The following is a 22,387-nucleotide window of genomic DNA, read 5'->3' on the forward strand; positions in this document are numbered from 1 at the left end:
GTATGGTATCTGCTGTCAGATCGTTAACAACAATAATAATAATAATAATTGCTTACACTTATATAGCACTTTTCTGGACACTCCACTCAAAGCGCTTTACAGGTAATGGGGACTCTCCTCCACCACCAATGTGCAGCATCCACCTGGATGATGCGACGGCAGCCATAGTGCACCAGAACGCTCACCACACACCAGCTATCAGCGGGGAGGAGAGCAGAGTAATGAAGCCAATTCATAGATGGGGATTATTAGGAGGCCATGATTGGTAAGGGCAAATGGGAAATTTGGCCAGGACGCCAGGGTTACACCCCTACTCTTTTCAAGAAACACCCTGGGATTTTTAATGACCACAGAGAGTCAGGATTTCCTGATTTTTGGTTTTACATCTCATCCGAAGGACGGTGTCTGTTTACAGTATAGTGCCCCCATCACTATAGTAGGGCATTAGGACCCACATGGACCACAGGGTGAGCACCCTCTGCTGGCCCCACTAACACCTCTTCCAGCAGCAACCTTAGTTTTTCCAAGGAGGTCTCCCATCCAGGTACTGACCAGGCTCACACCTGCTTACCTTCAGTAGGTTGCCAGTTGTGAGTTGTGAGTTGCAGGGTGATACGGCTGCTGGCTAACCATAGTAGTGCACATAATATAATGATAGAATCTGAATGGCTACTTAAACTGTGATTGTAATTCATTACATTTGGCAGGCGGAAGTTAATGTTTTGCAGCAGAGGATGTTACAGCTGTACAGTTGTCTACTGGGGGAGAAATTTGAGCAGAGTGCTCACCTTCACTGTTGACATGGAGTAAACGTGGAATTGCTTTCAAAGAAGAGCTACGCTTGTTCTCTGGTTGTAACCGACTGTGAGCTGCACAGTGCTCTCTCTCACACACCTAAAGGATTTAAACATCATAATGAATCATTCTAAATTCCATTCTATGATTGCCATCTGTATCTGACGTGCTTTTGTAAAGCAGTAATCTGAAATGTTACGGAGTTGTGCTGGTTTTTACTGCTTTTTCTGGGTCTAGTATCTGCAAGTCTACTACAGGAAATCTTCACAATACCTTTACAGTTCTCCCATATGCCATGCTTTGTTATACCTCTGTGGTATAGGTTGTTTTCAGTTTTGCTATATTAATGTCTTACGGATATAACCATTCAGAAGGCATAGAGTGTTCCTCTCTATGGGCAGTGCTCAGTGAAACCACTGATATGATATAGCTGTTAGAGGTGGGAGACTCGATTGGGCAACAGCACAAAGCCATTCTTGGAGTGTCCTAGTATTAGCAGCCAGTGGACAGTTGTATAAACCACTTTAAAATGTATTTTGTTCTGGAGAAATCCTTAAGAGCTTTGCAAAAGTCTAGGGTTTGAGACTTTGGTTTAACAGTGTGAGAATAATGAGAGAAATCATCAGGGATATGCTGGGCTTAACAGCATGATAATCTTAAATAAATCTTCAAGTACTTTGAGCACAGCTCCCCCTTGTGATCTGCGTATTAATTACAATGCACAAAAAAACCAAATGAGTGGCAAAATGTTTGCGACAAATTAATGCAGTCACATCACAGAGAGCAAAAGGCAGTATCTTGCTTTCTTGAACACTTAATCTTCCAGCCTGTCCTACATCTTAAAATTATGTACAAGAGGCATGTTCATAAATGAGTATCATGTTGTATATACTGTAAAACATTTTGCACATTGAAAACCACCGTTTTGCTTTAATAAACAACGCAAATCATGTTAAACATATTAAAAGTTATTTCATTACTCTGTTAAATGAAAAAAAAAACAACAACAAAACCTTCCTTAAATCATGCAGTTAATCAATCAAGTCTATTGTTCGAAGAGAAAGAAGTTCCACAGGTTTTGTGCTGGAGAACTTCCATCTCAGAATATGGTTCCTCTAAGTGCTTTTCTTCATGTACAGTCTTTAAATGGAACTGGACAGAAGTCTCAAAAGTGCAGTATATAGTTGCAGCTAATATCCATAACTGAAGCAGGGACAGCTGCTGGCTAATTAATGGCTTCAGTGAAAATCCCAGCATCACTTTAAAATGGGAGCAGTGTTTTAATAAGTCCAGATGCAACAAGTAATAGTACATACTGAGCACTATGAAAAGAAGACCTCCAAAATGGGAATGGTTTTCTGTATTCCAACATTCAGGAATTCTACTTACACAAGTACATCTTCAGTGTTTGGTGCATTTTTTTTTTAATCTCTACTATTTTTTTTTCAGTAAAATGGAGTCCAATAATAGCACAATCCCCAATATCTTACAGGTATTGTATCCAACCAATGCTTCATGAGCAGCAGATTGTTAGACTACTCTGCAGGAAGAAAAACGCAAAAGCAGCTGCCTGATTTAGGAAGATAATCTACAATCTCAGGTGAACCCACGTTTTGTTTTGTTTTGTTGGAGGGCCTCAGACTGCCGGATTGTGAACCCAGCTGCCTCATGTCATACTCAGATCGCCACTCTCAGGTTATTCCTGTGGAGCTGGCAGACAATAGTCTTGGAGTTCATACAATTGTTTCTGAACCGGAGATATTTCCCGTGAAACAGTCCCAGAAGCTTGTGGGACTACCCTGTGATTTTCCGTCAGGCGTGCTTGGAGTGTCTTGCTTCATGAACACTTTATCTCCCAGGGAGGGGTGCTGGAGAATTTGGATGGGGGACCTGGGGCTGGGGCTGGTGCTGTTTCTCGTGACCTGGCTGTAGTTGAGAGGTGAAAAGCAGACGTCGTCACTGGGGCTCACGAAATCAGATGCTGGCTGGCTCTCGGAACTACCAGTCGGGCTCCCCCTCTGACAGGAGGTTGTGTGGGAGGTCTGCTTCTTATGCCTGAGAAAGCGACGCTCATTCTTGAGTTCGAACGTCTCCCAGTCTTCCAGCCGGCTTCCAAAGGTAGAATCGGACAGACTGGAGAGGTTGTGGTACGAATGAAACTGTCTTGTCTGGTTCATCGGTTTTCTGGGGCTCTTTTCAGAGGGGCCTAAGAGAGATGGTTCACATTCACATTTCACTATATCGGTGTGAGGCACAACAACATGGCACTTTTGCATCACATATCATTGAATGGTTATTGTGATCAGATTAAATATATCTCTTTAAAGGGGAGCTGCAATCCCAATTTCTCAGATGGGTCATTAAATCTCGGTCACAAAATATAATCCATTGACGTTATAGGAAAAATTGACAAATTTCATATTAACAACAAAATCGTGAACTTTGTGAAAGTAGATAAGTCACCATGTTTGCATGAACTGCAAGGTGAGATGGCCCTTTCTGCTCACTAGTCACCGTAATGACTTATGTAATGAGATGTATGAGCAAATAAGTACAGGTTATGCAGCTGACACTTCACTGCAGAAATGTTCCAATGTGATCTGCATGCAGAGTTAACAAATAAGTAGTATTCATTGGTAAAATTATCTTGAAGTCGAGAGCAAGATTTCTAGTGGATCAAAAGAGATGTACAGTATTCACAAGCCTGCTTGTTTACAATGTAATAGGGCCCTTTCAAGTTTCCCGAAGTTTTGTTCTCATTCTGAATCGCAGAATATGGGACCGTGCATACCTGGAAATGTAATCTATTTTGTGATGTAAACTGGAGGTTTTACTCTTTTACTGTGATTTGAAATGCACTCATCAATCCTGATGCTTTCTAACCCTGAAATCTAAAACTAGTGTCGCAGTTACCCTTTAAAAGAGTCTTTGACAGCACACAAAAGCACATCTTTCTTTGGTGATGTTTTGTTCTAAGAGGAATCTTTTTGGTCCTGTGTCATTCCACATTCCAGTGACTGTGGTAAAGGCATTTCTGTAGAACGGGACGAGCGGGTGTCTGGTGAGGCGACCACATTGTCTCACCTCTAACCTGTCTTGCCTCAATGTCAAGGGGACCCTTATTCCCTGAACACTTACGTTGCCTTTGCTGGTTGAGACTCAAGAAGCTGAAGAAGACCTCGTTGCTCAGGCTGCTTTCATCCAAATCCGAAATGACAGAAGATGTATCCTGGGGGGAGTAATCTTCACTTGACAGTGTGGTGGAATCGTGGGATGTCTTGGAAGAGCAGTGTCTTGCAGAAGAATCTGATTGGCTGGCTGCATCCAAACCCCTGTCACAGGAGGAGAACCATGATCAGAGGCTGGTCTTTGCAACTGACATTTGCCACTCTTGCTTAGTTTACACACAAACACTTTCAATCATGATTTGCCTTTAACTGTGCTTCCTTGCTATAAATCCTGTACTGCACAGGAAGAATGAGGATCTGCAGACACATTCCTTTTACACACCTACATTCTGAAGCCATTCATCTTTTGATACTCTGGTCTTGGAGGACAGTTATCATGGACTGAATGAGACGCACATCTCTATATCAGTGCAAGTTAAATAGTTTGCACTGATGACCAGTTAGGAGCCCCAGGAATCGTTGTTGTGGTAAAAGCTGGGAGAACTCTGACTGAATTGGGCACCCCAAACCCTGGGGTGTGCACAGCCTGTTATGAGTCAATTCTTGAGGCATTCCTGGTCTCAATAAGCCAGTAACATAATCCAGGCTCACACTAGCAGTGACTGGACCATAGGTCTCAGAATGAGTAATCCTTTTTCTGTTTATTCTCTAAGGATCTCCAGGCATGACCTTAAACAAGACATGCTCTTCATCTCTGCCAGTGCTCATCCACTCTACAATACTTGGTAACCGTAGCAGTCCTTGGGCTAGGCTGAGTTCATTGAGCAGAAAATGTCTTCTACTCCATACTTTGCCGTTCAACAATTTTTAAGTTGCAAGTACCTCGATCACAATTTCACAGCAGAAAATCAAATGTGCATTTTTTGGCTTCACAATAAAGAAAATACTGAACAAATTCTCTCAACACAAAGATTAACATTAATGTGGCTATTCTAAAAACGTTGTGAAAATATATGAAACCTCTTTTTAAGAGATCAAAGTAAGCCTCACACCAGTTAGTTTTGCAGCTGTGCTCCTGCAGGCCGGTTTTTTCATGAAGGCAAGGCACTAAACACAAAGCGTACCTCAGTTTCCTGCGCAGGAGGTAATCAATCACATCAGGGTCTGTCTGTAGCAGACCCATCAGGACCTCCTGTTGCATAGCAGCAGAAACCTGTAACAAAACAGCGTTTGTTAAAACAAAACAGCTGTTTTCTGTATCAGCCTGTAACAGCCTTCCAGGGTGACTAAGATCTTTTCCTGTGGTACAAAAATTTCACCTCACTTTTTTGGAACCTCAGATGAATCCAAATATGTTTTCCAATAATACATTTAGGGGGAACATTTTGTTTTTCATACCTACAATTTAACCAGCAGGTGGCACTCTTTCCTTTGCACCCTCCTTCCGATAAGTCATTGAACAGATCCTGTTTACGTGGTCACTAAGAACTGCATGATACTACCGTTTGTAAGAGAACCCCTAAACCCCCAAATTTTGGTTAAATTGCACTCTGGGCCTTCCCTAAAGATAATTCATCTCAATTCACCTGGTAAAGCAGTTTCTCACTCCCTCCCCCTGATCTGCTGTCCAGGGGTTTTTTGCTTCTGTAGAATGGCTGTGTCACCCAGGGGGAGCTGTACTTTTAAGCTTTAGATTTGCTCTTTCATCCCAAAGAGCACATGTAAACCTTTTGGGGATGAAAAGTCCTATGTACAAGCAATTCGTTACTAATTATTACTTTCAAATAATATATATGACCTTTTTGAGGAACATGAAACATTATTCCAAGTATAATCTCGACAAAATGCTTTCAGAACATGCTTTCAGGCACTAACCCTGGTGTCTTAGCTAAAGTAGAGAAGAATGATTGGCATTTGTCATACCGCTCAGTGGTGGGTGATATGCATCTCTGCTATAGGAATGAGTGCATTGGATCCTTTGGGATGAAAAACACATAAACACAAGGTTTTATCACTCTTCCAAACAATTCAGATCCAGACCATTCCAATTTGAGAAACAGTCCCTCTCTTTCACTGTTTGGCCCATAAAGTGGATCCTAAATTTAAATTCCAGATGTCTGTGTCCTGCTCTTCCAGAACCAGGCTCTTTGATGTTAGTTCTCAAAACATAAATTTAGGATTCATTAAATATCTTGACATTATGAAGGGTAATGCAGAGATGCATGTATACTATGGATCCTTTATGATTCCTGATTACAAACTTTGCGGTCAGTGTCGGACAATACAACTTTACCTCAAAGAGGGAGGTTTTGGAAAAGCGCAAAATATTTTAATTTGGAATTTAATTGCAAGGCGCAGGCTTGCATTCTTGCTTAATCTGTGTGTCAGCACATGCTGAAATAATGAAGAAGGGAAATAGCTCTAGCCAGACAGATTTAGGGAGCAAAAGGAGAATGCAGTGCTCAGGTTCACATGACTGGAAACTGTGGAAAACTAATAGGTTCATTTTTCCATTAGTACAGCTTTGCTGGCAAACATCACACCAGTATTTCTCCAGCCTGATTTTCTTTTATAAAAGTTATTTTTATTTAAAAAAAAACCTCATCTGTTTGAAAGTTTTAGAACAAAGTTGTGACAGTGAATGATGAACAATACTGGGGCTTCCACCTCAAGAGATTTTTTTTTGCCAGAAGTTCTTGAAACAGTCTCAACGATTGATTACTACAACCCCAGGAACTCCATGATCATAACTATGATTACTGATTCCATTTTGTTGATATCTTTGTCAATGCTAGTCTAGTTTGCATTCATAGAAAAAAAACAACTATTCGAATGACCAAGCAACTGTGCAATAACTCTGCTTAACGTAGAGAGCCATGAGCTCAAGTGAAACAATTGCAGGTACAGCAGTTCTAGCAGAGAAAGGGCTGAACTGTAATGTCTATAGGCGCAGTCTGGACAGGAGGGTCCTCACGAGGAGCTGTGAGGTCTTGATGAATACCTCCATGGTATCTGGTTGCACCAGAGAAGTGTTCAGTGACGAGAAGCAGGAGGAACTAGCAGAGGAGTGGAGAGGACAAGAGGGGATGTAAGGAGATATGAGAGACTGAAAACAAGAGGGAGCATAAGAAACTAAAGAAACTATAGCACTAAAATAAGTAAGACTTTCATGGGAAATGTTACCTGATCTTGAGTTAACTGTAACCTGGCAAGATTCTACTCCTACCCTGGTTAGGGTTAACTTTCCCATTAAATAAGATATCTGAAAACATACTTTCACATATTCTTCTTTCACTTTATTAAGTCTTTTAAAAGGAATTGAATGCTTATTTATTGGTATCTCTACTTTTTATGTAAGTCAGTATTGCAGATACTAGTAGCATTTTGTCCATTAATAACAATTTCTGCAAGTGTCATGTCTCCATGCAACTGAACGTTATTGCCAAGTATGGGTGGAAAAACTTACATGAAAGCCACTCACAAATCTAATACCAAAATAAGTCAAACATAAAACTTTCATGGTAACCCGATCCTTGAACAATCCTTAACCTGAAAAGATTTCCACTTCAATAAGACCCAGATTGGGTTAGTTTTTCCATTAAACAAAACGTTCGTTCATAAGCTTTTAAAGATGGATTTAATGCAAACTTATTTGTATCTTCACTTTTTTGTAGACCAGTATTGCTGATGCTGTTAATACTGTGTCCATCCATAATCCTCACCTTTAAAGTATTCTACATAATTCTCAATAACAACAACAAGAGTATTACTAATTATTACTCTTCCAACAGTTCCTTAAGATAGGGATAGTATCCAGGGACTGGAGAATTGCTAATGGGAAGCCCATCCACAAAAGAGTGAGAAAACTTAACCAGTTTACAGTCTGGACAATAGAATTTATATAAGTCTGCTTTCTTTCACATGTAAAGTACTTGAAATAGTAAAAGAACTGAACTAGAGAATTCAACTGTACAACCAACTGTATAAGAGGCCTTTTGATAAAGTTTCCCATAAAAGATTAATTATTTACTTTTATTTAAATATTTCTGGATTTCATTTGCTGCTTTGGCAATATTTGCTTATTGTCTTAATTTGGTCTCATCAGCAAATTTGACTAGTTTACTATAACAGAATCTTGGCCATTGATATAATTAAGAAGAGGCCCTAGCACAGAGCTCTGAGGTACTTCAAAAACAACGTCACCACAAATAACCCTCTGTTTTTTATTTAATAACCAATTCCTGCCTCAAATAATCTCTTTTCTACCTAGATACAGATACAGAGAATTACCTCTGTGACATCCTTGGATCAATTAATTACTAACTACCAAATGGGCTATATACTATAGGCCAAATTACTTCCTCTCACATGTAACCTTTCAGATTTTCAAACCATTTCTTTTCTAAAGAGTCCTGGGATTTTGGGTTAGCAGTAACAATCCCGGCATGAAGTGAATGAAGTATTGAAAGTCAGAGATAAAAGAATATGACCGACATCTTACAGTAAACAAGGTTCTGTAGCTTTCTATCAGCCTGAGGGTGATGGTGATGATGGTGGCACTGTCCTCTATGTCCACCATCTGGAGGCTATGGTCCTTTTCAGCAGCCTTCTCCCTCTGGAGGAGGTTGGGTCCAAAAATGACTGCCAGGTTAGTGGCTGTCATCTTATTCCCAGGAACCTGAAATCAATGGATGGGACCAGTTAACTGGGAGTTCCTCCTGTGACTCTGACCTCAGCAATGCTTTCAAATAACAATCTACCCCAAAATCTAAGGACATTTTAAATGTAAGGTGGGCTTCCTGTTGAGTTCGATTTTCTGGTTTACTTCCAATTATCCTGCCGTTTGCAAGTGCGATAAGCGGATGTCAAAGAAACATTGTGGACAACACACAATATTTATGGTATCATTTGTTTGGAAATCATTAGCGTGCCCTCTGGTATCAGAGAGCCGATGAAGCCACGAGGCTTGATTTCTTAAAGCGAGGTTTTCAGCATTTTTCCCTCATGGTATGAAGTGCAAGATCCAATATCTGTGGTACCACTATCAAAGCTGGCATTTCTGCTGGAATATTTCAATGTAGAGAGAAAAATCTCACTTTCAGGAATGAGCCGATTAGCCCCTTCTTATTATTTGCCTGAAGTGTTTGTAAGTGTTAGAAGGAAGATGTTTGCTCTTGTGTTTCACTTTTGGCACGAGTGACTGCGGTCATTCTCCCAGAACTCCCATTGTCCCATTGTCTGGGGGATGGGGCGCAGGAAGGCTCACCAGCTCTCCGTCAGGGCCGACGGTGTCCTCCGCGTAGCTCTGGACGGTGTGTAGGAGCTGCAGGAGCCGCTGCAAGGTGTCGCAGTTACACGGGGGCAACAGGTAGATCAGCTGCTGCAGGATTTCCAGCTGCTCGTCTCCCTTCAGGGCTTCAACACAAATAAGGTGCAGTCAGGTCGAGCAGGTCAGCTGCTCTCAGTGCTGCTGGATATTCATCATGCAGGAGCCTACTGTCAGCCACACACAGCTCCTGGGCCCCAGTGAGGTGTGCAAACCTCTCGGAGTTTTACTACAGCTAAGAGATCCAGGAGCATCTCAACCAAACATACAGAACATATAAGTATAAAGTGAATGGGAAAGAGAACAGCAGTAATCGAACAGATGGGGGAAAACAGATCTTAATCATTTTAACATTTATTGACAGAAGCGTAAAAAAAAAAGAAAGATGACAGTCCTGTTGCTAAGACTGGCCATTATCTGTAAAACACCCTAAAATTCAAACATTGCTTCTTTGCTACAATGGTATTAATCAATACCATTTCTTAATGACTTTGCTAAGGTCAGCTGTTCAGTACTCCAGCCATCGATGACACAAAATATTACTGACTTTATCTCAGTGTACATTACTGTTGTAGTAGCGATACTCACTGGAAACAAATAGCAGCTGTAAATTACACCGTAGGTAGCATTAGCTTCAAAACAACAACATGGACGCACTATATTATATGAATTATTAAAATATTAAAAATCTGATTGATTTTTGGTGTTCATAAAAAGACTAAAGACTAAAAATTCCAAGCTGCAGATATCAATTTAGCAAAACTGCAAAGTGTCCTGGTAGCTACAGGACAGTCACTCTAAGGAAAAGACTCTGAGCATCGGCCCCGGTATTTTCTCGTACTGTTGGCGTGGAGGAAGGCGGGATACAGTTCCCGAGGCAACAGGGGGTCGGGCATGTGTCTCAGGAACTCCTTCAGCAAGGCAGCCACGTCGTGGACGCTGTGCTCATCATCCAGAATCACGTCGTTGCCCAGATCAAACTCCTCCCGCAGCTGCTCAGACACGAGGGAGCGGTCTTAGGGCAGTTACTTTGAAACAGTAGTTACAGAAAAAGACGGAACACATATCCACTGCAGTTACAATTAGAAGCTTCTCAAGGGGCAAGTAGGTCTTATTCGCAAATAATGCACTTTATCCACAATTGCTAATATGACAAAATCATATAGATATCATATCATATAGAACATAAATCTGACTTCAATATTGATGGTTAAAGGAGAAGTAGATCCAGCATAATTCATATGTGAGTTTCAAGAAACTACAGTAACAGACACACATAGAGCATTTGAAATGGCATATTTATATTTTCAGAAGCCTTTTAATAATTATAATTTGCAAACTGCAGGTGGTAGATACTTAAAGGCATGTATTTAGACTAAGAACTGCTTACAGGAAAGAAAACAGTACAGATAAGAAGTGAATGCCCTAAATGGTGTATTGCAATGAGCACAGCACCAAAAGAGTCTGTATTAGGTTTAATACTCTTCCTAAAACAGCAGTGTTGAGGAGCCATCAGGACTCTGGGTGAATCTGTGTGGAGACTCTGCTGTTTTAACCTTATGCCAGGAGCTTCACTCAGGTTGCACATTGAAATGTCCAGGTGGACAACTGCAAGTTTCTTTGGATAAAAGTATCAGCCAAATACATTAATAATTCATATACAATTCCTACCTTATATTATCTTGATTCTAGCATAGATTAAGCAAGTGAAGTTTTCATATGATACTGAAATTGGAGTTTTATGAAATAATCTGACATAGAAAATGCTGAAAGATGTATATGTTTAGCAGTTATAAAAAACAATTTTACAGTGGCATGAAAGATATAGCTCACACAATTTATTCTGAAGAGGAGGTGTCCATTTGGAAAAGGAGTGCGACGAGTGAAGACATTTGAAGATGTCATTAGAAAATTCCGAAACGGGTAAAAAAAATAAATGAAAATACCTCTCTGACCCTTTTCTTCGAGCTCCCAACACGAAAAATCCCAACTGTTTGTAAACCTGAAGGAAAATGAACCAAAGCATTAGACAAGGATGAAAGGCAAACAATCTGTTACAGGTCCTTACTGTTTTTGAGGAAGGTTTGAGGTTATTGTCATTAAAAACCATTTTGGACATCAATTTCTGTGAAACTAATTGACTCAAAAATTTAGCACAAGAAAAGTGATCTGTGATACAGTGAACTCCTCCTGACTTGAGGTTAAAAACTGGCACTTACGTTCCCTGAAAAAAAATTAAAAAACATTTAGATTAGGATTTTTGCTTTGTGGTGCACTATGAAAAAGGAATTTCTTTCACGTTTTCACAATTTCAATTACGCAGAAATAGACGACTGTAAGACGAAAGAAAATTATTGTCAGATGTTTTCTTAGATCAAGAGTGCATATACTTATATATATATATCTTATGCCTTGTTCTTAAAATAACTTTCATATCCAAAGCCCAGGCTGAAAGAACAACATTTACAATAGGTTTCTTGTTTCTTCTATATACAGTAATTGTATATTTCAATTTAAAACAAAACTTTTTTTTCATTTAAACTTAATTTAAACCAACTATTTCTGCTGAAAAATAATACAGCTCAAAACTATCTCCAAAAGCAAATGTGTGAAAGCTACAGACAAAAAAGTGAATAGTCTCACTAGTAATTTAACTTGTACTGCATATTATTAAGTCAATAGCATTGAAAGGCAACAGCATTTTTTAGTTTATATTAATCTGTTTTATATGGTTGTAAAAGACAAGTAAGTTTTTTTAAACAGTTATTCAATGTTTTAGATGCCTAAGATGCCTATCTAGTCCACCAAAAGATAAGCTCTGCATGAACTTTTATTGCACTGTATTCAATTGCAATTGCAATTGTCCTTATTCTCTCAAGATTAAAAAGAAATGGATTAGTATGCTGATGTCAGAATGCCTCCATAAAACTGCTCTATGATGTACTGTACTGATAACAACCAGGAAGAACATTTCTCTGCTTTTTGTGCATCGTTGACTTTGTATTTGAGGGACTATGGTTTTGGGGTATCACTATTTTACAAGTTCCTCACATTTCTCTGATTATGGGACCTGTAAATCCGCAGTGTGCTTACTGTAGTTTGGCACTTGCTTAATTTGTGTCTGGATTCTCAGTGAAACTTGTCCTACTTCTTGCATTGTGTTTCATGTACCACACTCTTTTCTGAACTGTACATTTTTATGAATAATATCTATGTGTAGAGACATTTCTGATCTTCATATATCTAATGGCTGCCACTTAATTTCAGCCAGGCTATTAATCAAAATGGTTGTGCTGATTTTTTTTTTTGTGGAAATAAAATCCAGACATGGCCTCTACAAGTGTGTTCAGAAACATCCCGGTTCTCCAATCCATCAGTTCTCCATCCGTTGGGCAGACTCACCGTAGGTCTCAATGTGTTCACAGCAGCAGTCCACTAATTTCGGCACCTGCCTGTAGATGGGATTGATGCTTAGTTTATTTGCCCGCCCTGTCACCTTCTTGCTTTCAAGCTCGTTAGGGTGGGACAGCTGGAGAGCCTCCAGCAGCCGCGATTGGCTGTCCACCAGGTCGGAAATGGAATCCACAGACAGCCCTCCCTGAAACGGACAGGGATTAGGAGTGTGACACATCTTAGCCTAGTTCAAGCCACTTAAACTACTGCATCTTTCACACTGTCATGCATCTCACGTGTCCACACGGCTGGTGGTAATCTAGGACTGTTTCCACTTGGTTTCTTGTGAGTGTTTATTACCATCAAGTTCAAGTTCATTTGTCATTCCAGCCATATACAAGCATACAGTGGAACGAAATATCTTTCCTCCTGGTCCACAGTGCAAATACAGACAAGACACTGACATAGACAATGTAGACAGGGCTAATAATACTAATGTTAATAAATAAGATTAAAAAATAAGAAATAGTTCCGCTATTCATCAGACTTGTGGTATAACAGAAACTGGGTCTTGTTTGCAAAATCTCTTATATGATAAGACGAGTCTTATCCAATGATAAGCCTATGGATAAGGTGCACATTATCACATAAGAACCTTTTCTAAGCCAGGCCCTGTGTCTCTGACATGCAATGCAATTATTAAATTGCTGAGTTTTCAGTTTTTAAAAGAAGTCTTCTTTTGCAGACTTTTTTTGCTTAATCTCCAATAATAACTTATAATAATATAATAAGTATATTATTATATAACAAACTTATATAATAAGTTTGTTTAATCTCTAATAATGCTGACAAAGACTAGGACATTTGTTCTGCATTTCTGTGGATGTGCATTTATCTCTTAATCAGACTGCCTTGCTTCATTCGCTGTTCAATTTGTGTAGAAAACTGATAGGTTGGAAAATATAAGAACCCCAAATGTTGGGTAGTACTTTCACTTAAGGAGTATTTTTTTAATGGTTTTTGGTCAATATTTGCCTGCAAAAGTATGGCTAAAGACAAGACACTGTGACGCTGTATAATTTCGTTAATTTGGTGCTTCCTTTTATAGCAAGGCGGTATTAATGCAGACTTTGACAAACCCACCCTGAACCAAATAACCAATGTTTCACTGCCAAACATTGAAACTTTTTTTTCTTTTTCTTGGAATTTGTCTGGGAATAATGTATCACCAGAGACAATGAGATTTATCCCTATATTTAAATATATCTCGGATTTTCCAAAGGTGAAATGACGCAATGTGAGATATATTTCTGAGGCCGATGTCTGCGCTTGGCACAAATTTAGCGACAGGCTGCTGCGGTCTCCAGAACTTTGCTAAAGATGTGCTGTTTGCTCATCGGTTTTCCAAACGTGCTGAAAAACTGAACTAGTAAAAAGGTTATATTATTTCTTAAACATTTCTTTTAAAAAAACAACGTGCAGTATTTGAATACGAACTGTATCAAACCCAATGCCACTCATACAAATAGACTTACTACGACAAGGAGCATCAATGAGCTTTGCAGACCATTTTCCAACACAGTACAAAATGTTAACATGAATGCATCTTATTTTAGCTGCAGCTTATTTTATTTATCCTAAATATCAGTGATTGTGTTTTATTCATTTGAGTACATGTAATGATTTGCAAAACGATTTGAAAAATGCTTTCCTTTCAGCTGCCACAAATTGTATTAGAAGAACACTCAAATGTTTTCCCCTGAAGCAATGTCAGGCATTAGGTCAGCCAGGGTTGCATTGCTTTATTTATTCTTCCAAAGTCTTCAATAAAAAAGGCTTATTAACCTCACCACTTGCAGAGCAACAAAATATGATTTGGCAGACAGTATTCATCTAGTAAACTCTTGTTCATAGAGCAATGGCTTCACATTCGGCCATTTGTTATACTGTTTCTGTTTGTTTCAAAACTTGAAATCACCACTTAGTTTCCATTTTCTTAACCATCCTAACTGAAATCGCTGGTCATTAGTAAGGTATTTTGAGTGGGGAAAATACTCAGTGTATTGAGCATACATACAGTGAATATAATTCATCTAAAAAATAACAACAAAAACACAGAAAATCTCCAGCTTTCCTCACTGCAACGGTTGTACAGGCAGATTAATCAGCTTTCATCTCCCAAACGTCAATTGTAAAGGTTACAATCTAGCAAACTGCCTCTATTCCTTAAAGATGTATGACACATAGAAGCTCCCACAGTACACCAACTACAGAATTACAACATTTGTGGTGGCTTAGATACCTTACTTGTTTAACTCAATTTGTGCTAAAATATTTGTTTTAAGGTAGTAAGAGAATGAGGCCCATTTTTGGTCATTTGGACCTGAGCTCTGACCTTCTCAGTCCTGGGTGCTTTTTTTGTACCAAAGAATGCTTGCTTCCATTATCTGTCTCACAGTCTTTCTTCATTATTTCTCTGGCAAGTAACACATGTACCACATTGTTTAATTTAACCCTCTTACTCCTGCACCACTTCAGTATACCACTATAGCCCATATGTCACACACACTTCTCCAACACACCTATCTAATAGAGGTTCTTGCCAGCTGACACATACTGTAAGTCTCACAGTGCCTCACAGGACAGTTAGCATTAAGTTAAAAAGTGAAGATCTTTCACTGATGTCACTGCACATTCACAGTTTCTCAAGGGGTACCTGATTCTGGTCTTGTGTGGCAAGGTAAGAGAACTCTGGCTTTCACTCACCAGCCTCTTGTGACACACAGCAAGTTGTTCAAGCCCAGGCTTGAACAACTGACAACAGGACAACAGAGCTAATCCTGCTCTCCGAGCAAGAGCTTTCATTGGCTGGGCCACTCCGGGCAAAGATATTCTGCTTTGAATGTCAAATTTAAAGTGGATAACAATCCTGTTCCAATGTGAAGCAGAGCGATCAATGAACATCTGCCAATCCTGAAGGTGTCCAGTGAGTCTCAGGGCTCTCTGCTTCAGGCTGAACTGAGGAGCCCCTTGCGGCTGTTACCCTACTCAAACCTTCCTGTGCTCTGTTATGTTAGGACCAAAAATTGGGTGCTCCTGTCATCTGCGGGGGGACAGACTGAATTTGAACCTGTGATCTACAAGCTGTAAGGTGTGTACTCCTCTGTAGGAGCCCCATTTCAGGTGTCTACGTGCTGCTAATGAAGGCAGATGTCAATCAATGTGCCTAATATGTGATAGTCTGAAATAGCTGCAGTGTGTATTCAGGGCTATGTTAACAGATAGACCCAGGATCGAGTGGAAGAGGGGATCAGCGTTAAGTATAGAGATGTGTGGCACAGTCTTGGAGACATGCATACTGTTGCTGCAAGCTGCATGGGGAGAAAGCTTACCCGGCGATGCACTCTGGAGGTGTTGTCCAAGAACATGGGGGAGAGAGGCTTGCAGCTGAGCTCCTGGGAAGGGCTGGGGGCTGAGTCGGGGCTGCAGAAGGACTGGTTATTCTTCTCGGCACGGAAGCGCAGCACGCTGGCCTCCAGGTCCAGGCAGTCCCTCCTGCTCTCCTTCAGGGCACCCTGCCTCTGTTTGTGGGCGCGGTCATTCGCTATGACTTGAGCTAGCGGGATCCCAAACGCCTTGGGAGCAGTCTCTGCAAAGAAGGAAAGTGCCTGGGCATAATCACATCCCGACAAGTGCAGGCCACAAAACAGGAAACATAGGACAATTCCCAAACGAGAGGCAGCCATGAAGTCCATCAGATTCATCTGGTATATAAGAATTAATAATAATTCCTTACACTTATATAGCGCTTTTCTGGACACTCCACTCAAATCGCTTTACAGGTAATGGGGACTCCCCTCCACCACCACCAATGCGCAGCCCCACCTGGATGATGCGACGGCAGCCATAGTGCACCAGAACACTCACCACACATCAGCTATCAGTGGGGAGGAGAACAGAGTGATGAAGCCAGTTCATATATGGGGATTATTAGGAGGCCATGATTGGACACCGGGATTACACTCTTACTCTTTTCGAGAAACGCCCTGGGATTTTTAATGACCACAGAGAGTCAGAACCTCGGTTTTACGTCTCATTTGAAGGATGGAGCCTTTTTACAGTAGTGTCCCCATCACTATACTGGGGCATTAGGACCCACATAGACCACAGGGTGAACACACCCTGCTGGCTCCACTAACGCTGGCTCCTGCAGCAACCTTAGACCCCAGGAGGTCTCCCATCCAGGTACTGACCAGGCTCACACCTGCTGAGCTTCAGTGGAGCTGCCAGTTGTGAGTTGCAGGGTGATATGGCTGTTGGCTTCTATATAAATGATTATACAGAGAGAGATGATTCGGCTCCGACTGTTTAGTAATGATGCATCATGTTCTCTGCTTTAAAAGTTTTCCACCTGTGAAAACTTGAATCCAATGCTGTAGTCTTACAGTAATCCATACTCAGTATACTTGAGTGTCCCCATGTGGCCTGTCTAAGCTCCTTAAAGTGGAGGTCTTATTGTCATCCAAGCTTTGCTATCTCTAGTGCCTAAAGACATTCCTAACATGGAGATAAGTTCACTATAGCCCCCATCCCTGCCAGTGAAAACAGATTTTCTTTCAGTCAGTTCCTAACTTTTTTAAATCTAGTTTGATTCATACCAAGGTCGTATGAATCATGCAGCAGAACCTGAATAAAGTTTGCTACTATTCTCTGACATAGCCTGATGTCTGCAAAACCTCTTAGTTCATCAGCTGCAATGCAAATGTTAACTAGAACTTTGTATGTGTTCAGAACAGGACCCACCAAGGATGGGATACTGTGCGTGGTATGTGGTTGCCCACTTGATGACTTTAGATTGCAATCTGAATTCTCAACATGCCTCCTAAGAGCACAGCTGTTCCCAAAGAATAAGTCTAATTCTCTCATTCTTTGTCATTCAATCTGGGAGATGAAAAGCAGAGACATTCCCAACAACCAGGTACTTGTTCTGGTTTCTTGCTTTAATCATAAGAAATATAGGTTTCATGCTATGAACACATGATTGTGTTTCAATGTGTGATCTGCACAGGACTTGCAGGCTCCTGCAGACCAAAAATGATTGAAAATTGAACTGTAGCATAAGGAAAAAAAAATCAATATAACATCTGTGGTTTGTGCAACTATATACAAATTTACCCTTTTATTTTGATAGCTAAATCTCAGGTGTGTTAGAGCCTGAGATTTACAGCAACCTGAAAAACTCAATTTGATTATCTTTATGTGGTAACAATCAGGGACCCCTGTTCATAAGTAAAATTGCTGATCTGGGTTCCCCTGTGTGCCATTTAAACTGATCTTGAAAATTTCAACCCAAGCTTCATTGGCTAATATTACTTTTTAGAGTCATTAATATTTGCTCAATTGCGCAAATCAGGTCTCCTAGAGATGAGCCCACCAGTCAAGCAGCAATGTAAATTTTGTATTAGAGCCCAGAATTTTGTTCATTTGGCACTTACCTCTTTCTTTTTTCTCTTTGGAAAAGGAATCAAACTTTCTTCTCAGTGATTTCCTCCTTTTCCGAGTTTCTGGAAGAGAAAAGACACTGATAAGAGTATACTCATGGCCAACATATCTGTTTTTAATAAATTAAAAACAGAAATGATTACATATAAGTTGCTACTCAATTACTGAAATAACAGAGGCATTCAGCATGCTTCCTTTAAATGGGAAACTATTATTACTGCAGGAAACTGCTCTTACCTCTAAAACACTGAAGAGTGTTGTTTAATGTGGGTAGTTTTCAAACCTGTTTAAGTATTTTTTTTCCAGATTGTGACATATCGCTTAAGTGTTCTATTCACAACAGAATCTTACATCTTTCAGTATCTCAAGAAATTATTCAAATTAATCCAAACATACAAAATATATAATTACACTTCTATTTTGTTTTCCAGTGGGCCGCATAATGGTTAACTATTTTTTTCATAACAGCTCTTTCTTTAGTCCTCTGAGGCTCTTATTTCAGGCTCCATTGTTTCCTTTTCAAGTAAACCAAGCTGAGAGGGTGGGGATCAGGGCCCTTTTTAGCTTTGCTTCCAGCACCAGGCCAGATGTGTCTCATTCTGAGTGGAGACTCACAGGACAACAGCACAAAGAATTCACAAACAGTACAATCAACCCCTATGGAGAGGGCAGCTTAGACAAGGTCATATTCCCATGACTGCAGGAAATTGAAGTTTATTTCTAGCACTTTTGCAATATTACCAGTTACCCAGGATAACAGCCTCCAGCTCTGCTTATTGTGGCCAATGGGAAGTTCATGTTCACAGCTAAAGCGATGAATGTGCTTATTGAGGGCTAATGTCTAATCTCCGAAGATCCATTGCAAAAACACACAAAAATGTATTTTTCCCGCTACTTAATTTTTTTACATTCGTCTCCTCATTTATGTATCCAAATTGATTGCTTTCTCTTCACAGTTTAGAATGAATATTTGTTTTCTGTCCAACCATAAAAGTAAATGCTCTTTGATCTCAGTTAAACGGATGGAGGATAACGTATATTTTGAAACCAAAATATATAGCAAAATAAACAGCACGCTCAGAACGCAGCATTGTGACACAATGGAGGAATTCAAGTCTCCTCTTTGGTTTGGAGCTTGAAATTATTTAGATCCATCATTAATCATAATTATTTTTTTCCATACCCTTGCCTCCTTTGTACATCATTGTGTCACTTTATCCTAGCTGGGGGCCGGATGCCAGATTTTAGAGACTTTTTTATTTATGTGTATAAAAAAACACATTGTACCATTCAAATAAACATTTACTGTACTGGTTTTTGAACACTGATGGGCAGAAAAATCTACAGTATTAATGTTTCAATTAACAGGAAGAAAACAGGTCATGATGCAGGATAGATTCAGAGAAGTCAGGAGCAAAGGGTATTGACTGAAGTTTTGGCCTTTAGTAGCGGTGACTTGACAGTCTTCAAGACGTAATGATTCCATTCCACTTTCTGTCTTCTCTACTGTTTGAAAAGCAAGTTGCATTGTGTAGAGAGGTCATTTGAAGTTAGACAAACACAAGGTGCTCTCTGACAGTCCATGGGAAGGCATAAATAAAACAAAAGCAAATGCCGTAAATTAAAAATATCTGAGGGATTGCTCATAAGTGTATGAAATACGTTTTCCCACAGAGTTTATTGACCCCCTCGCATTTGGTCAGCAGTCTTGAAAAACAGCATTGTGCTGTTATGTTAGACTACAGCCCTCCAGTGTTTGGGAGGAAATTCATCTCCCTGAAGAGAAGAATGTATTGGAGCTTGCACACATTCACAGCACCTTCCACAAGTCAACACAGAAATCCAAAACACATGGCCCTTCTGTTCTCTCAGATGTGCGTAGTATCTATGTTTAGGTACGTTTCGAGAGAATTTAGCATTTTCCTCCAGATAATATTTTTTTTATATGTTTTCCGTTGCAAACTAGATTTTAATTAAATCCATGTATTCATGTTTACATTGTCGTCTGGTTCCACTATTTCCCAGAGGCTAGAAATCTGCAGGAAACCACTTCAGAATTAGCCTGGCATGCAGTGGCTAAGCTGTGACATCCAGTTCTGAAAAAACGCAGTAGAACCATGGCAGTGCAGAAACTCCTCAAGCTTACAAAGTATCGATTTCCATGTTAATCTGAGAGACCCTTTATTACAGTCTGTTATCTGTTACAGGAAAATGTTTTAAAACAGCCATCCATCCATTTTCTAACTTTTTCTTGAAATTCAGGGCAGGGTACACCCTGGATGGGATGCCAGTTCATCACCAAGCAGACACACACAAACACAGACATGCACACACTCACACCAGGGCCAATTTTCCCAGAATCCAATCAACCTACCATTATGTGAACTGTGGCTGGAAACTGGAGTTCCAGGTGGAATCCCACATGAGAACATACAGACTCCACACGGATTGTACATCAGGTCTGGAATTGAACCCAGGAACCCAGCAGGGGGAGGCACCAATGCTATCCACTGTGCCACAATGCCACACAGTTGAGCTAATTTAGGAGAATACTAAGAAAACAATGGTCTTTGAAGAGTTACAATTGCAGATGATCTAACAGGAGTGACAGACAGAAATTGCAGCAAGAGAATTACTAAAGACAAACTCATGGAGTGGGCAGACACCTGAGAAATGAAATTTAACACCGATATGTGCAAAGTGACCCATCTTAGAAGTAGAAACATGCAGAATACCTATTCTGTATTTGGATTCTGATCTAGAGGAGACTTAAGATGAAAGCCATCATGGGCTTATGTTGATTCTTCTGTGTTCTCATCCAGTCAGTGTGGGGTAGCAAATTAAAAAGCAAACAAGTGGAAGCCCAAAAAAGTGTGGAATTTAAATCTAGAGAAGTTATGCTTAAACTTTTCAATACACGAATTAGATCTCAATTATAATATTGTGTTTTGGTTTTGGTCAATATGCCACAAAAAGGAAAAGAAAGAGGCTGTGATAAGATTTTTATATATTGACAGGACAATGGAATCGGTTCAGAGTTGAAAAAAAGAGATTTGACTGAAGTAAATGAGATCCCTAGATGTGTAAACATGGTCAACTAGAAGACTCACATACTGTAAGTGGTCACAATTGGAAACTGAAAGGGTGTTCATTTAGGACAGACAATATGAAAAGGCTCTATATACAAATAGTTACAGGTGTCCAGAGCAGTTTTTCAAACCAGGTGACTGAGGCACAAATTCTGGGTACGTTCAAGTACTGGCTAGGCGAACTACCGAATAAGCAACTGAACTACTAAATAATACATTTGTATGTTCTTACTGCGGCAGTATTTCTTTTTTTTGCTGTTGCATGGAACATGTATTTATATATTCTGTAGCCTTTTGTTATGGAGAAACAGGAAGTGCCCTTGAACATTTACAATAAACCAGTGCTGAGACGATACTCTGTTCTATTCCAGTAAGGCAAGGTTTTCATTAGCCCAACCAAATCAAAGCAACCAGACACAAATTACTTCTTGTGCACAAAGATGTTTTTATGAGGACATCCTGGCATTTACTGTATGGCATTGTTAAGGTATCTATTTTCGCCAGTTGCATAATCTCTGCGTATCATTTTCATCTCTGCCTTTGTGAAGATAAATAGTCCATTACTCATTCTCATTCCACTTAATATCCAGAAAAGTATTCTAATTCCGTAATAATTACTTCCATGAGTAATTTAAGTTTGTTGTGTCTAGTTACCCTGTTGATAACACAGTTCAAAGCTTGGTACTTTATTATATTTGACCTAATACATGCTACTGAATTTAAACTCATTTCAGTTTAGCTTCCAACATGAGCCACACAACTAGTCAGATTGAATATACAGTATCTGGTAAACATATGCATCCAAAGAACAGCAATGTTTTACAATAAGCTTCCACATTTATCTGAATGCTCTTATTTCTCATTCACACTTGTTTAGGCAGTAGAGGTGCTACTGAAAGGCTGATACACATTACAGAGGTGGGTGCTGAACTTCAAGTTTGGATGACATGGGTCCCTTGAATGTGGAGGGCTTTGAGATGAAATGTGCTATATAAATACAAATGTATTATCCTTATTATTTTTTCACACCCCAACCTATAATGCCAGTGGTTGGCATTGATTAGTACTGAACCACACAAGCTGGAATATCTCACTTTCTATTGGAGATATGGCCTTTTGACCAAACTGGGTAGGAAAACACATTTTCAGTTATT

At 39.9% G+C, this 22,387-nt stretch overlaps 1 protein-coding gene across 5 annotated transcripts in view; it reads right to left on the minus strand.

The window, feature by feature from the left end:
* Positions 1-1,705: 1,705 nt before the first annotated feature.
* Positions 1,706-22,387, minus strand: part of arhgap36 (Rho GTPase activating protein 36) — a 48,308-nt gene continuing 27,626 nt past the window's right edge. For all 5 annotated transcript variants that reach the window (XM_015351270.2, XM_015351269.2, XM_015351268.2 and 2 more), the window contains 10 exons: positions 18,138-18,206; positions 16,035-16,291; positions 12,652-12,847; positions 11,196-11,251; positions 10,091-10,241; positions 9,190-9,338; positions 8,425-8,601; positions 5,048-5,136; positions 3,934-4,127; positions 1,706-3,001 (listed from right to left, as the gene is read on the minus strand). In XM_015351270.2, coding sequence (XP_015206756.2) covers positions 2,529-3,001; positions 3,934-4,127; positions 5,048-5,136; positions 8,425-8,601; positions 9,190-9,338; positions 10,091-10,241; positions 11,196-11,251; positions 12,652-12,847; positions 16,035-16,291; positions 18,138-18,206 — 1,811 coding nt within the window. In that variant the 3' untranslated portion in view covers positions 1,706-2,528. The remainder of the gene's footprint in view (positions 3,002-3,933; positions 4,128-5,047; positions 5,137-8,424; positions 8,602-9,189; positions 9,339-10,090; positions 10,242-11,195; positions 11,252-12,651; positions 12,848-16,034; positions 16,292-18,137; positions 18,207-22,387) is intronic.

Source organism: Lepisosteus oculatus, chromosome 8, assembly GCF_040954835.1.
Source record: "Lepisosteus oculatus isolate fLepOcu1 chromosome 8, fLepOcu1.hap2, whole genome shotgun sequence".
In the NCBI taxonomy this organism is placed as follows: Eukaryota; Metazoa; Chordata; class Actinopteri; order Semionotiformes; family Lepisosteidae; genus Lepisosteus; species Lepisosteus oculatus.